This window comes from Nymphalis io, chromosome 12 (genome assembly GCF_905147045.1).
Source record: "Nymphalis io chromosome 12, ilAglIoxx1.1, whole genome shotgun sequence".
In the NCBI taxonomy this organism is placed as follows: Eukaryota; Metazoa; Arthropoda; class Insecta; order Lepidoptera; family Nymphalidae; genus Nymphalis; species Nymphalis io.
Genome location: NC_065899.1, coordinates 4,581,056 through 4,598,314, shown reverse-complemented (window position 1 = coordinate 4,598,314; position 17,259 = coordinate 4,581,056). Strand labels below are relative to the sequence as shown.

The following is a 17,259-nucleotide window of genomic DNA, read 5'->3' as shown; positions in this document are numbered from 1 at the left end:
ATGTATTCATTTTTAAAAATATATCTACAAGTATTCTTAGATTATTCAATAAATAGATTATAAACATGAGTGGTTGAACTGCAAATATTTAAATAATATATAAACTAAAGAAAGAACATTAAGTTTATATGTATACAACATTATTGAAGTAACACCAATATTTGAAAATCAGAAGCTCATTTTCTTAATAAAATTTTACATCTCATGAATCTAACAGATGATCACAATTTAATTTTTTCTATGACTTAGCCTAATATTAAGAATAATTATTTACCAAACCTCTGATCACATTTATTATATTTATAAAGAGCACCTAGATAACAGTTTATATTAATATTATGATGTACATCAACCTGAATAAATTCAGTCAGTCTAATTTGCCATGGCAAAAGACCGAAGGTACAACACAATGGTCCTGTATATATGACCAAATCTGGATCTGGGATAGCAGGATTTAATTTCATAATAGCTTCACCAAACTCTTGTGCGGTAAACTCTTTAGACTTTCTATCACATTGTAAGTCCCCTTTGGCGATAAGTTTAATGCACTTAGCTATTCTAGGTTTTCCATCACTGTATGAAAATATATTTACGAAAACAGTATTTGCTTGTAAACCATTGGTATAACCATTTAAATCTGGTTTATTAGACCATTTGATGCAGCCTGGAATGCCTTTCTTGTTTCTCTCTATTTCATAAAATAGCTCTTCCTCTAGTTTCTTCAAGGAGCCTGTATAATGAAAATTAATATATGTACATATATGAATCAGATGTGGTTTTAAAGAGTAGGAGAATTATTGATTTAAAAACATGAATGATAAAAAAATATATGGGACAACATTTATCATAGTTGCATCATACTAACTAAACGGAGAGGCTGGAAATAAATCATTTTATTGTAAATTAGTATTTACCTGTTACATCATAGAAGCTTACAAAGGGTACTCCAGCCACTAGGTTCCAAATGACCAGCTGAGCTAACTCACTGATGGTGTGAACATTGCTATCTGCCAACACTACTAAATGTTTTAATCTGTTTTTCATTTTTGGCACATTTTCCAATAACATTAAAACATCCCTTTTTGTCACCTGTTCCTTGGAAATTTTACAATTTTTAACACATAATCGGCGAGATACATTCTGAACAGCAACAAGTATCTGCACTACCAAATGTACGAGAAAGTACAGCAATTGTCGGAGCAGCTTTGACAACATGATCGATGATTAATAATATTATATTTGCTTTCGTATTTTAACATATTATTTTACTAGTAACTATACGTATCATTTTTTGACAGATTTTATTCACAAAACGTGATCCAAATCATTTCTGATTTCATCGGCCCGCAACTATCAACCGCTTTTATTTAGAACCAATCACGAGCTTATATGTGTAAAAACAGCAACACCAACATTCCCATAAAATACGTTCGGGAAAAAATATACCTATACGATTTTAGAATACTACTATTACGCAATGTTTGTAAAAAAACCATAACAAAAAAAAAAAAAATACAATTGAATTGAGAGTAAGAAAAAAAAGGTTTTTAAAGCAATCTAAGAAGATCCATGAAATTATGCTATTTTTTCATACAAATAATTATTAGTTTTAATTCAGTTGCTAGAAAACAAAAAGTAAACTAGTTGTATCAATAACTTTTGCACTAAGTAGAGAAAGATTTATTTAAGTATTGGATAGATTTTAAGAAGATGTATGTAATAGTAGATCAATGAAACTATTAAAAAAAGTTGCAAGGTGTATATTTATACTATATTGTGAAATGAGGATAAAAATTATATTTAGGTTATTTGTTTTATTTTTTAACATGAAATAATAAAATTAACAGTAATTAAAGTCATCATTCAGTCAAGTTGAGCAGTAGTTTATTTTACATTTTTTTGGTACAGCTATTCGAACTAACGATGATATCCGTTTCCTATCGGCCATGATTGTTTCTTTCAATTGTCAGACATAGCTGATAGGTTAGTACATTTGTGTGTTTTTTATTAATTAATCGGTAATATGAGCAATTTTATTATTTAAATAATTATTTGATTAAACATTAATTTGTATTACATCACATTTGTAAATGTAAGACCTTCGGAAAACTATGTTCCTTCTTTAATGTGTGTCTCTTGAGTGTGGCCACGCCGTAACAAGATGTTCATTGTGTTTTTTCAGAGACCTCAAAATGCAATTGCACATCAGAGGACAGTCTACGCACATTCTCGATGTCGATGGAGAAGAATCCATTGGCCAGATTAAGGTAAATTTGAAGTGTTATGATTTTGAAGGCCGAAAGATTTTTTTTAGTTGTCGTATAACCTCAACGATAGTAGTAACATTACAATTTACTCAAAAAATTCTTTGAAGCTGCAGTCATTTTAGTGACCTAAATGTGACTGATATTCTTACTGTTTTATTGATATTAATATCAGAAATAAAGTTGTTTCTAATTCTACTCAATATACGTGTTATTTATAAATGAATATTATCTCTTAATAGGATTGAGTTATAGATTTAGTGCTATTTTATGACGTACATAACCAATGATATAATTTAATATTTAATGATAATCAATATGCCGATATCATCTATAATTACTTAGTATTACAATAAAAGCAATTTAATTACCAGTGATTTTTGTTTTCTCTGGGCACTGTTTCTAGACTATTATTTGCAAATAACCAATTTGTTCATGTTTAACTCGCTACTCTTTATTTAAAGGAGCGCCTCCGTGCCCTTTCTGACATTGGCAATGATGAATTAACACTGTCGGTATGTGGAGCACCTCTTGAGGATGGACTTCTCGTATCTGAGCTAGCTTCAACAGAATTGGACCTTACTATGCCATTACTTGGTGGTAAAGTACACGGTTCTCTCGCTCGTGCCGGTGAGTTTTATATTAAATTACTAAAACTAGTATCAAATTTGCATTATAATAGTAGTGTCAGACTTTTTTATCAACTAAAACATTGAAATAATAATCAATTCATTGTACTTGATTATTAGTATAAATTTATTTTTGCATTATATAGAATGCTTATTTTGAAAATCATGTGAAAATTAAAACTAATACATAAATTGGTCAATTAATTATTTGTCCTAATATTGCTCTGCAGATGTGATGTAGCATTGTTTAAATAATATAATTGAATTGAAACAAACACACCAAGCTTGTGTATGACATTAGTGAAGTAATGTTGTATACAACAAAAATGAATAATTGCATTTTTAGTAGATTTATATAAAATAATTTAAATTACCTTTTTATTTTAGGTAAGGTAAAGGGACAAACACCAAAAGTTGAAAAGCAGCAAAAGAAGAAGAAGAAGACTGGCCGTGCCAAGCGCAGGATCCAATACAACAGAAGGTAAGTTTCAATCATAAGTTAATAAACAAAAGTTATTGCTAAGAATTAATAAACTTTTGTACATGTTTACTAAAATGATAAAGTAGATAGTATCTCTTTGGAAAAATGTAATTCTTTTATATTTGAAGAATTAATAAATAATTAATTTTGTTTTAATTGCTTAATTAAACCTATTGCAATTTTCTTTCTAGATTTGTCAATGTTGTCCAGACCTTTGGCCGTCGCCGTGGACCCAACTCTAACTCTTAGACATATGTATTGTAAATAACATGCTGCAAATATAACATCTGATTTGTCCAAAACTTGCATTTTTTTACTTTTAGAACTAAGGAGTTAACATTTTATTCTTATATCTTATATATCTTAAAAAGTTGTGTAGTATTATGTTTGGCTGGGTGATTTAAAAAGAAGAGAATTATGTATAATAAGTATATTATATAATCCATTAAGTTTTTGAATAATAAAATATAGATATACATTTACCTTTGACATGGGCAACAGATCAGTTGTAAGTGGTAAACAGATGACAATAGGGTCCATTTCCTTTGCAATTTCATGCAAGATGTTTAAGTTCAGGGGATATGGAACCATTGCTTTGCCATTTTAGATTTTATTAAAGACTTAATTTCAGTGAAACGAATTAACAATTATTTTTTTTAAGGATCGATAACATTGATTTACAATGACCCGAGAACGTCACTATTCAGCACAGTAATAAAGTATGACATTTGTTTTGCGTAAATTAAATGTACATTCGCCGTCGCAAAATATGGTACCTACTTCAAGTAGGCACCATATTTTGCATGGTACCTACTTCAGTAATCAGTTGGCGTTATTTCAATGACTTCTGTCACAGGACTGAATACTGATGATATATTGTACAATCAATAAAAACAATCATTGATGATATTTAATGACTTAGTATATCTACAATTTTATATTTTATAAAAGAGATAATAAGAGGACAGAAACGAATGAATAAATAAATCAGTAAATACTATTATTTACATAAAAATTTGGTCGAAAAGTTTTTGGTCGATCAAATAAAATTAAAATTCCTTTTAGCAATTTTAAGTAAGTTTTATGAACATATTTTTAATTAATTAGGCATTATCTCGAAATTTTTCTGGAATCACATTATTTGTGGTTGATCTTTGGTAATGTATCATATGAATGTGTATTTTTAGTAGAAATAATAGTGTTTTTAAATTATAGGAGTTCATGGCACAGATGACAAATAACCGAACCGCAAACCGCACCGATCAACTCTATATAGGAAGAAATCTAATTGATATCGTTTTAATTAATCTAATTGAGTTATGCATTATTGTAACGTCTATGCTTTTAAAGATCCCACTAGGGATTAGACATGTTATTACTTTACCAGGTTTTAAAACTTGATTTTTACTTACATTGTTTTTATGAATGCATACTATACCGACTATGCAACAGTTTAGCTACAAAACAAGACGTCTGAAGAAAATCAAGGTATTTAAGAATATTAGTCGCTTTTAACTGTATTTTTAGAAACGAATTCTGAGATAGGTATATTTAAGTCAAAGAGAATTATTTAGTTTTTGGTTTCCTAATTCAGTAATAAAATAAGAATATAATACTTATTAATTTCTTTCTCGGGAAACTACATCTACTTACCTCTTACTATTACCTCAACTATATATTAGAGTAGACATACTCCGTATTGGTATTCTCTTTACTAATTAAGAGGATAATGAATATATTTAATTTTGTTGCATTTAATAAAATTGTTTTGTTATATGGTACGTATATATATATATATATATATATATATATATATATATATATATATATATAAAGGATAATAGGATAAAATAAAAAATCTGATTAACAACAAAAGTATCATATTTAATACGAATTTGCTGCGGACGTTATTACTACTTTCCAACGAGAAGACAAAGCCTGCTTGCATTATATTTTATAACAAAATCGAAAAATAAAGCAAGCAAGTTTAAATCTTAAATGATTGGCTTTGTGGCTTACATTTGTTCGCAGAATATTTTCGTCAGTCGTGAATCATAGTCATGATTTCAAATTAATAATAAAAAATATTTTTAATCTATAAATTATATCAACAGTTTTATCAAAAAAAAAAATCCATATATACAAATAACCATCAAGTAACAAACAAAAAAGGACCAGGTGTGACCAGAACTGTTAAAACTTCTAGAAAAAAAACTGTATGTAGGTATTAGTTCAACAAATTTGTATATATAGCTGCAAGCTATATATAGCAAAGGTTGACATAGAGATACATAGTTTAGTATGAAAAACTAAACATCTATGACTATGATTATCAATCTGCTATCTATATAAACCACAGCCAAAATCGTATAACGTATCACTTATTCTTTAAGTTTGGATTACATAGAAAAGGAAACTAACTTAAAAATAGTTTATAATGGGTTTTGGAACTTTATCGGCTTACTTCAAGTCTATTTAATTTCTTGATAGTAAAACATAAATGTCAATATCTAAAATACGGTAAGTATCACTTCATACAATAAGGCACAAACATTGATAACAATTAAATTATCTAACCTAAGAATAATATAATAAAATCACTCATTTTGCACACACATGCAAGACCTATAAATATTAACAAGTCTTATAATATGATGTACCGCTTCTACATGTAGCAGGGTACACTTATTGGATAAAGTATCGTGAAGTTAATGCTACGACCACATCTGTGTTTATCATCCCGAAACTTATTATGTACTTAATTTAGGTAGATGTAAAACGTTATTTTATTCTTATCACATCATTGTTATGAAATTTCGTCACGATCAACGCGGATGTGGTCGTGGTATAATGTATCACTACACAATGAAGTTAACGACGTTACAATTGAGTTGTATTGTAATTTAATAAGAAAATTGTTGGCATATCAGATAAGCGTAAGCTAAGTTTACACTTTTTATAAAGATATCTTGAAAATCAATCCCGTTTTGTTGGAAATACACTATATGTTTACTTTAATCAACACTACTAGCGACAGCTTTTTTTATATGTATTTTTTTAATTTTGTTTACAAATTTTTAACTTAAATGTGTAAACATAGCTTATATTATAACATCACGTAAAGCTATACGCTCTTAGTAAAGTTTAAGTTCCCTTTTCCCGCTCCAGTTACCATAATTATAAGCGTCAATTGATCGATTCTTTCAACCTTATGATGTAATGTGCAGTCAATAGGTACTAAGTACGTATGTTTTGGCATCAAGTCTACTCATTATCAAGGAAAACAAAGAAAAAACGCACTATATAATATTTCGAGTTTTGTACTTTAATAAGTTACCACTAAACTACTATTTTAAATGCATTTATTTGACTCGATAGTCATTGCAACAGTGATTACCCTTTCAGTTTGGCCAATGTTACTGAAAGTAATGTTTCTAACTAATAATGTTACGTTTATTTGAAATAAATATCAATTGCCTGTAACGTCGATTTAATAATATTTACAGTTACTACACATATGTATCACATATCAATTTATATCGTTATAAATAGCAAATTGTTTATGGCAAGTATGTGATGTTTGTAAGTACAGTGGATATGTGTTCAATTGTATTCCTATTTTTTAGCTTTAATTATAATATATTCAGAGAGCTCATTCATTAGGCAATACGATTTTTTCTGTAACTAATATACAGTAATAAGTACGGTTTATATAACAATATACAATTTTCTCAAAATTATACCTATATATTTAATGTTTTTAAAATTGTTCACAGGATGTAAACGTCCCATAAATATTAAAAAATACTTTAAACCCCATTCCTAGTTGTTTAAATCTCATTTAATAGTATTAACCGTTAATAGGAAGTCTAAAAGTGTGGAAAGTACAAGGCAGTGTTAAGTGTCACTAAAAATGTAAACATGATTAAAAAACACTGATTTTAAGCGTCCTAAAACGGACTATAGACAATAAAAACATATGTCAGATTTTTTCACAGTTTTTTATCGTAATATTCACTTGGTTCATATAAGCGAGGAGCTGAAAATGATCTTTTCATACTTTTGGTGTAGAAGCGAGTTTGTTTCTTGATTTCTCCCATCGACTGATATAGTCGACTGGATAACACATCACGGCAGAGAGGAGGAGGAAACCGCCGGATACATAGAAGGATATCTCGTAACTCTTTGTCATATCCATTAAGGCGCCTGAAAAAAAATTATTATGAGCTGCAAACTCAAACCAAAGAATAAAATAGACGAACACAGAATCAATTTTAGTTATAAGCGAGAAGTTCCTGAATCAATTTATCCTATCTAATCCGAGCAATATACTTTTTTTAAATAATCTGTTTTGTTTTTGCTAATAAAAACATTTTAATAATTAATACAAAAACACCTATTATAGTAGTTTTAGTAATTTAGAAATAGATAGAAACACCGTTCCGTTCAAGTTCCGTCATTTCTTCTTGACTATGTAACATTTACATAATCATTTGACTTCACGAGTTTTATTCTACAAGTTATATTCTATTTTTTCCATCTATTATATTTACCCGGTACTGTATACTTTTTTAATAATAGATTCAACAAATGTTGTGTATATCGTATATTTCCAAGTTTAAATACTTCTTTCAAGGTCAATTATTTGTTTTTTATTAATTAACGACTACAAAATCTGTTTATATTTAACTTTGCATGAAATTGATAATGGTGTTTGATTATATTAAGTTTCTATGTTTTTTTTTTTTATTTTTAAATGTATAGTCAAATTCAAAGTCATGAACTGAACATCAATAATAAAGAAAACGTTGTGGTAAGATTTAAAAATTCTATGTTGTGTGATACTAAAGCTACTTAAAATTATTATAAGTGTTATTATTATTGAGGTTTCAAGTATAACAAATAATATGAAATAAGGCACGAACCAAAACGTGAAAGCCGGTTTTAGTTGATTAATTTAGTTACGTTGTTGCTATTATTAATGCATAAAGAATAATTGTGATTGCGAATAAAACAACAGAAGACTTTAAAAAAAAATATTTTAGCTATGATAAAATGTAAGCCTTTATATGTATAAAAAAATATCTGAGGACGGATGTTACTGTCTCGTTTAAGGGGTTGCTACGAGAAGCCGTATTATAGAAACAATAGTCTCATTTAGTTTATAATATGTATTAGGTATTAATAAAGATAATAAATTTAAATTTTTATAATCATATATAATATATACGACGATGATATAACTGGTATTAATTGACATTTTAAATAAAATAATATGTATGATTACTAACCAGCGATCGGTGCACCCAAGAGCGCACCAAAGCCCTGGAACAGTAGGAACAACCCGAAGCAATTCGTCAGCTGTTCTAGTCCGATGTACTCCACGACAAGGATGGAACGAAGTGATGCGAAGCACGCTGTATATTAATTTTAAATCAATAATTTTATTTCAATTATGTAATATACATGTTTACTTAGGCTATTATCGTAACGAGTTTTTATAATATATATATTTTTTTAACTGTTTATGTTTAAGTATGTTTTACATTTATGTTTAAATGTAAATATAAATATACTAAGGTTTTTATTAAAGCTTATTTTATGAAACTACGATACTATTATAATTTGTTATTAAATTAATGATTTAATCGTTGCTCACCGATTGAAAGTCCAAAGATAGCACAATATGCGAACTGATAGACATCGTCATAGCAAAGTCCACTGATCATAGTTGCAATTCCGCCAGCAGAGAGGGCTATATTGTTTAACCACAAAGGAGATACTTTTGGTGTCGAAGAGACCAGTCCACATGCAATACGACCAATGATATTAGCAACGCCAATGGCAGACACTAACATTAGACTACTCGCTTTTCCAACCCCATTAAGTTCCGCTCTTTGTTTTACGTACATGTAAGGTACGAAGAAACCCAACATCGTAAAGAATCCACTGACAGCGAGAATCAAAAACGTCGGTGATCGGAAGAGACTGACATCTAATAGAGTAGCCAAAGCACGCCTCACAGCTTCGGGACAGAGTCGACATTTGCCTGAATGTTCTTCTTGTGCGTCTTCTTGTGTGGGAACATGGGTAACGTGTAGATGATAACCCAGAGAAGTTCGAGAAGTGTATTGAGGTACTCTTGCTAAACTGCCGCCGAAGAAAATGTCATCACGATAGAAAGGTCTTGCAACTAAGTCAATATGAGAACGACGAGATCTTGCATCTCTGGTGACTACTTTAACCGACTCAGGTATCAGAGGTTCAGCATTGTCGATATTACTGTTAGAATCTTCTTGTTCATCCTTTTCTGCAACTGGAACGGCAATAAAATGGAATGGTTTGTTGCCATGATTCTTCAATGTGCTTGCCGTTGCTGACGATCGTCTGCTGAGATGGGAGTTGCTTCCTCGAAATATTTCTTCAGCGGTTGGGTAGCGTGTATTGTTAGCGACGCCCATCCAAGTGTGCGGACTAACTTTGTTCGTGAATCTCATCTCTGGTGGCATCGAGATACCAGAATCGAGTTTATTGTGAAGTTTTAACATTGAGTTTAGCTTTTCGACTGCTTCCTCATGACGCCGTGAAGTATCTTCTTCCTGTTGATCGGCTAGTGTCACCCTTACTGGGTTGATCGGTCTGAATAGGGCTCCACAGACGAGACACAGCAAAACAAAACCTGGAATTAATAAACACAATTAGAATTAAAATATCTTGCTGTATAAAATACTATGTTAACTTATATGCTGTGTGTGTAATGTACTCGACATCTATTAAGGTTACAGCTTTTTTGTATTACTAATTTCGCTACTCTGAAAGAGCACAAAGCAAGTATGTCTAAAATATATTAAATATTTTTACATTAATGTCTATTATTTTTGAAACAAAAGCGAACTTGAAAATGTAAGTAAAAATGTTCGCCCACCTGCATGTATAAGAATGGTCATCCTCCAGCCAAGTCCGTGGATGAGCGTCTCGGTCAGTGGTGCGAACACGAAGGTGCCGACGCCAGAGCCGCACAGCGCGAGTCCTGTGGCCAGCGCGCGCCATCTCTCGAAGTAGAACCCGACCGTCAACACCGCGGGCATGTATATCATGCAGAACCCAAGTCCTTGGAACAAATATTATATTACTAGGTGTTGCCCACGGCTTTGCTCGCGCATAAGTATAAGTATAGGATAAATGATTGTTTGGAAGTCTGTGATTTTAAAGTAAGACGCATGACGTCATTCTGTTAAGAAAAAATATATTAAGGGATTTTTTTTAATTTTAATAATAATCGTCAGTAAGTCTACTGTGAATCCCTGTAGTTTCACTTAATGATAATTATAATATTAAATATTTCACTCAATGACAATTCACTTTATATGTGTGAGTTCAATGGGTTAAAGATAAAGTTATTTTATACATGACGTCCTATCTACTATTCTATTGCCTAAATACCCCGGTCATTTTTCCACAATAGTGGATATAGTTAATACTGGAAATAAGCAAGCGAACAAATATATAATTTTTATTCTATCAAACTCAAATAAAATAAAGCTATTCAACTCAGTGAAAACTTTATTTGTAATTAATAATCGAAGCACTTCTCATCATATATTAAGACATTTGAAATTCGTTATTTGTAATTTGAAACTGTCGATCTTATAATATAAATAATTATATTTTTTATGTTTTAGTAAGGTGATCTATTAAATAATAACCAACCTCCCACGATGCCATAAACGAGATAGAGATATTCAACGCTGGTGGCGAAATAGGACATAGCGAAGGCGGCACTCGATATCACGCTGCCGATTATTGTCACCACCCGGAAACCGTATCTGAAAGGTGATAACATTTATTTTGAATATCCTTAATAGGTACCACTGCACTGTTTGTGTATTTTATCCGTTACTTATAAAATAACGTTAATATTATTTCATTTATGGTTAATTAGGGATTTTAATTAATTAGTTAATTAGGACTATGTGCATTGACGACTAACAGTCATAATCTCATAAGTTCCTGAGACAAAAAAGGTAATACATGATGCACGAAGTATGCGTTTGCGTTCAATCGCATGTACTTTTACTTTAAACTTGGGAGTTTTGAGTTACATTTTTAACTTTAGTTAAAAAATATAATAAATAATGAATCACAATTACTATTTATAATGAATATGATTTTAATATACATGTATTTGTATATATTTAATAAAATCTACAAATACCTAATATTTGATATATCATATGCTGATTACGCCATCACATTTAAAAAAGAAAACAAATGTATCTTACTTGTTAGCTAACGCCGAAACAAACGGACCAGCTAACAGATAAAACCCAGCGAGTAAAGAATTAACGGGGGCCACTTGTCCACCGCTTGCCTGAGGAAGATAAAATTATTAATTAACAAAATGGAAAACACAAACATCATAAAAGAGTAAAGAAAAGGAAAAAAAATCACACAATTATAATTTATTTAAAAAGAGTGTAAGACTTCGCGTGGCTATTGTTGTATAGATCTTTTATTACTTTTTATTATTTGACTTTGTCACTAGACAGATAAAAAGTCACCTGCTGGGCTAAGGCCGATTGTCCCTACTTACGAGATGGTATTGAGCTTATTCCACCACGCTGCTCCGATGCGGATTGATGGAGACATATGTGGCAAATTTTGAGTGAAATTGGATTAGGTTTCTTACGTGTTTTCCTTCACCGCCAAGCGCGAGATGAATTATGACCGTAAATTAAGCTTATGAAAATTCAGTTGTGCTAGCCTGGGTTTGAAACAGCAATCAGATTCACGCTTTCTAGCCACTGGGCTATCTCGGCTCTACTGGTTTTTAATAATTAGTTTTAATAAATATCTCTTATTTTAAACTATTACTTTACTAGTTTTCTTTTATTAATATCAAATATTGTTGTGTATATGTACGCATGAAACCAAAAATTCTTGTTATTTCTATATATTTAATTAATTTCTTTTTTTCCTTTTACACAACAATCGAATAAACAATTTAAATAAGTTAATAAATTGTATAATTTTATGTACATGTAAGCACTGTTTCTTATTGGCTATTAAGAGAATAATTATTACAAATTTATGTTACAACGGCAGACCACAGGCAGTTTTATTTTTTAAATCGACGCTTGTGGTCCGCCATTCATGAATTAAAAAATTCTATCAAATGTCATCAGTTGTCAGTGTCAATCTTCAAAAAAATATTAATGGAAATAATTAATATTAGATAAGCAAACGATAGGGACGATATGACAATATACGGTAAATATAGTTTTTTTTACAAATATGTACAAATGGTCGCGCTGTCAATTGACATTGCAGCGCGACCATAGTGGCAGACGTGGACTTTTTTTAGGGTACTAATATCACTATTAGTGTCTGCGACATTTGCGAATCATATAGATATTTTGCTCGCTAGTTTCATAGCCAATAAACGAGTTATTAAAATATTTTAAGCATGCAATTCGCTTTTTTCTTTACGACATTATGCCATTAAAAGTGGTCTGTATAATTTCAATTTATGGAAACTTTGGTATGTTTAATGCTCGTTATATCGTTATGTTCTTTATGCAGTAAATTTGACGGAATAGATGTATCAATAAAAAAACCTACACGATCTTTACATAAAAATATTCTTTAAATCAGGAAGCAATACAGCATATTTTATGCTAATTATCTTTTGAATCTACACAACTAAATCGTGCAACGTGGAAGTGTAGCAACTTCCAAGTACGAATATGCGTATTTCCGTTTTCGATGCTCTCTCACTGACCCAGTGGCCTTGTTAGTTACAGTGACAACTGACAAGTTCGTTAACACATGTTGCATTTAATTATAGTTATAGGAATTAAACTCAAAACACGGAAGACGAATGTGCCGCCTCTTAGAAACGAGAACGCCTAATCGATATTTACTCGACCCGAATCAATCTATTTGCATAAACGTAAGCTTTAAAATCGATAAAAACATCTGTCAAATGTGTCGATACTTATCAGCAACAAACTAAACTGTATTAAGGCTAAAAATTGTGTTTTAAGAAAGAAACTAATATTAATAAAAGTAGCACGTTCTGAATTCTGTACCTACTGAAAGTTAAAAAGTTAAAGTTTATTCCGTTGTAACCTATATGATTCTAAAGGTCGTTTTTCTAATTTATTACAGAATAATGAAATAGTTTTTAAGTCACATCATTTATATGCTAAAACGGGATTAAAAAAACACAGGTCTTCATTGTGGGATTTTTTTTTGCTGAATGAAGCTAAAGTCGTAAAAATAAATTTTATAAAGCAATGGAATATGCCTTTTGTTCTTTTTAAAGTACAAGAGGTAAGAACATTTAGAGACCGCAGTGCTAGTGCGTGGTACCGTAATAAACTGGACGTCTAGACAAACTAATGTTTCATTCAATATTAAAGTTCCGTTCATGTGAAAGTTGCATGAATGATTCGTTCTATCGATACGAAGTAATTATTTAAAATATTTAAAAATATAACTTATTAAAATGTTAGGTTTAATAATACATATAAAAGTACGTGTATCTAACCTTTATTTTTGCTTTAAGAAACTTATATGTTGGTTATATTAGTAAATTATTATTGAAAAATAAATAAGCGAATTAAAACATAACAACAACATCATCATTATCATCATCATTTGCTCACATTTATTTCATTTGGTGTTGACGCAGACAGAGGTAGACTTACGATCAGCCGAATGTTTTTGCTGGTTGGCTGGTTTTCCCGCCATCGAGTGGTTAGGGCGCTTAAAGGCTCTATTGTATTATATCATTTTTACCTTTTATTTTATAAATAATTTATTTGCACATTGCAAGGATTTTGGGTAATAATAAGTTTACATTTATAAAATAAGAACAGAAATAGCACTTTTGAAATTCTACTCAGTTATACTTAGCATTTCTCCCAAGGCGTTTACAATTTACATGCAGCAGCACGACCAGATTTATTTTTAGTTTTATAGTTTACCGACGAGAAAGCGATAAATTTGAGTTACCTATACATGCTTAAATTTACTCGTAGTTTTTACACAGATTTTAATAAGATTTTCAACATATTCCGTTGCTATTTAGTTCGGTATTTACTTCAGGAATGCACGTGATTTCGCGGTAGGTCATTCGTTAGCTCTTAGTTTAACGGGACAAGCGCAGTCTTTGCCTTATAAATAAAACCCTTACTATTTCTACTCTTCTAGTATATTTTGCTTTTTGGTTCAAGCGATAACGAAGTATTAGGTTGTTACTATAGCTTATTAATTTTAGCACGCATTAACGAGTATTCAAATAATTTCAAACAAGTGAATGGTATCTCAGAAATATAAATTAATTTATGCTCTTAACATTAGTTAACGGAAAATTTTCGACAGACGTGTGCGAATACAATTGCTTTTTTTTTTTTAAATTAAATCGACTGTAGCGATATTGTCGAAACTTCCGCTCCACAATGACCATATGGTTTTATATTATAATTCCGTATGTATTTATTTTAAAATACCAGTTGTCTGCTGGTAGCAAATTGAATTCTTTTTATTCTTATAAAATGAAATGTATGATTTATTATTTATTTTTTTTAAATAAATCCGTTTTTTTTTAAAGAGTGGTTGACAAACTTGCATAAGATATAATTTTGTCTATAAAACCCAAACTTAATAATATTTATATTCACACATGAAATAAATAGACCTTGTTGCATTATTGTATTACGCTGAATTGTAAACAAAATATTTTGAATTTTTTGGTTGGTTTAATATTTAAAATATATAAGTGAATATTTTTTTATATATGCCGTATAAAAAATAACAAATCTAAGACCGATATATTTCACAAATACTAAATTCTACACAATCCTCCCACGTTGTATTTTATAGCACTATTTTTTGTTACTTGGCAATTATCCAGAGGTTACATATTTACTTTGGGATACTGTAAAAATGTTTGTTTTAATAAAATTATCGTCTATCTTTATAGAGGTCAGCGCAGTCAACTTCATAAGACCTTATGATACCTGAACGACATATCAGTTGGACTTGTTTTTAGTTTACAAAATGACAGGGCGTTATAATCGATTTAATTACTATAAAAGTCAATACCTGCTTCTACAATATGTATTGAATTTATTATAACTGTCGCGTCGTTAATATATGACCGAGGAATAAAAATATATACGAACAACATTTTTTTTTTTCTTACAAATAATCATATTTTTTTATGTTACTAAGAATTTGCTGTCTTATGCAATACGAGAGATATATTGACAATTGTAAATAAATGTAGTTATTGTAGTTTATTAAACTTTAATATTTACTTTCATTCGATACGAAAGCATCCTACTTATTCTTACTGGATCAGTGCAAATTGCAATCCGATTGAATCCAGTACCTCATACATATCAAAATTCACTTGAATCCACTTATATCGATACAAATCAAAAATGCAAGAATGGCGTCTCGAGGCCGGCACAGTACATTGCCCCCTCGTGGTTAGTTCTGTGCTTAATGTACTCGGGTTACTGCACTTTCGCCAATCGAAAGCTTTGCGCTTAAACAAACGTGACATTTAAATTAAAACAAAATAATCGTACATTTACTCGTACGGGTCAATACACAGAATATCGCGAAATCGTTACTCGTTCATATGATTATTTTTATTTTATAATTAGATAAATAATAAATTTCATCTTTATTAGTTATGTCGTGTTATACATATATATTAGATTTATTAATATATTTTTTTATCTAAGAGTCAGCCCTAGGAGAACGACCGCGGGATATTTCCACGCATTAAGGACAGAGGCTGTGTAAACTGTATAATTAATTGACCACCGTCGCCGACTCGCAGACAACCCGCAGGTTTCTTTGACGTCAACATTTAGACGACTTATTATAATATATTATAAGAGATTAGGTGTTTTGTTTTAGTTTAAATTAAATAGTCTTTTCGTTGATTGGATATGTACATAATTAGACATTTTATTATTGCAATAGAACGAAATATGTACCATCTACATTATACATCCTTCTCTGTTTATATTAACAACAAGAATTACAAGAGTGTATATTATATACTTTATTTCTGATTGAAATATATAAAGGTAATAGACGAATAACAAAAAATAAACTTAATGCGTAATGGCATTATAAAAATGTATTTATGTTACATACATACACAGTATACAACTTAAATATCCCCAAATAAAATATTTTAAAAATATTTCATGTACGGACATGACACCGTTATCGTTTATTTTTATTATCTATATGCTGATCAAAAAACTAAATTAGTCTGGGTTTTGGATGTTGAATTTTACATTCAATTCTGACTACCGTTTAATATCATAATTCATTCAAAAAACATCATTTAAGTGAAAAAATCGAACATAACATTAATACAAACAAATTTGAAACGCAGAAACATGAATGGGTGAATGAATGAGTTTCTTATAGCGCCGGCGTCGAGGCCTTGGCCTTAACATTATGGTAATCGCAACTCGACATTGTTGTGACGGTTGGTAATCAGAACGCTACTTACTTCAATTAAAAAACGCTACTTTTTGAATAATAGAATTTTATAAAACTACTTCTGGTCGTAGAATACAATATTTATGAACACCATATAATTGCTTATTAGACGTTATATAATTTAGTTTAGAAAATGTAAATGATATTAGAATTTTTTTAATAAAAAAACTTAGTATTTTTACAATATTTTTCAGCACACTCGAATATCAGCATTGAATTTAATTTAATTGAGGCAAAAAATAACTGGCAAATTAACAAAACAATTTTAGGTTACTTTTATAAATTGTGATTGATGCTGTAATTAAACTTTTTTAATAAGTGGAACAATGACCGAGACTTCAGTCAC

At 30.1% G+C, this 17,259-nt stretch overlaps 3 protein-coding genes across 5 annotated transcripts in view; 1 reads left to right on the top strand and 2 right to left on the bottom strand.

Moving 5' to 3' along the window:
- Positions 1 to 7: 7 nt before the first annotated feature.
- Positions 8 to 1,382, bottom strand: LOC126772395 (dehydrodolichyl diphosphate synthase complex subunit Nus1). The gene is made up of 2 exons (XM_050492758.1): positions 915 to 1,382; positions 8 to 730 (listed from the first exon to the last, which is right to left on the bottom strand). Exons 1-2 carry the CDS (start codon positions 1,213 to 1,215, stop codon positions 267 to 269), a joined length of 765 nt encoding a protein of 254 aa, XP_050348715.1. The 5' UTR covers positions 1,216 to 1,382; the 3' UTR covers positions 8 to 266.
- Positions 1,383 to 2,182: 800 nt separating this feature from the next.
- Positions 2,183 to 3,676, top strand: LOC126772436 (FAU ubiquitin-like and ribosomal protein S30). The gene is made up of 4 exons (XM_050492806.1): positions 2,183 to 2,267; positions 2,729 to 2,894; positions 3,281 to 3,374; positions 3,566 to 3,676. The coding sequence occupies exons 1-4, from the start codon at positions 2,193 to 2,195 to the stop codon at positions 3,621 to 3,623; spliced, it is 393 nt and encodes a 130-aa protein (XP_050348763.1). The 5' UTR covers positions 2,183 to 2,192; the 3' UTR covers positions 3,624 to 3,676.
- Positions 3,677 to 5,239: 1,563 nt separating this feature from the next.
- LOC126772329 (monocarboxylate transporter 3) overlaps positions 5,240 to 17,259 on the bottom strand; it is a 30,696-nt gene continuing 18,676 nt past the window's right edge. For all 3 annotated transcript variants that reach the window (XM_050492652.1, XM_050492651.1, XM_050492653.1), the window contains 6 exons: positions 11,657 to 11,745; positions 11,085 to 11,200; positions 10,300 to 10,485; positions 9,034 to 10,053; positions 8,666 to 8,791; positions 5,240 to 7,580 (listed from right to left, as the gene is read on the bottom strand). In XM_050492652.1, coding sequence (XP_050348609.1) covers positions 7,429 to 7,580; positions 8,666 to 8,791; positions 9,034 to 10,053; positions 10,300 to 10,485; positions 11,085 to 11,200; positions 11,657 to 11,745 — 1,689 coding nt within the window. In that variant the 3' untranslated portion in view covers positions 5,240 to 7,428. The remainder of the gene's footprint in view (positions 7,581 to 8,665; positions 8,792 to 9,033; positions 10,054 to 10,299; positions 10,486 to 11,084; positions 11,201 to 11,656; positions 11,746 to 17,259) is intronic.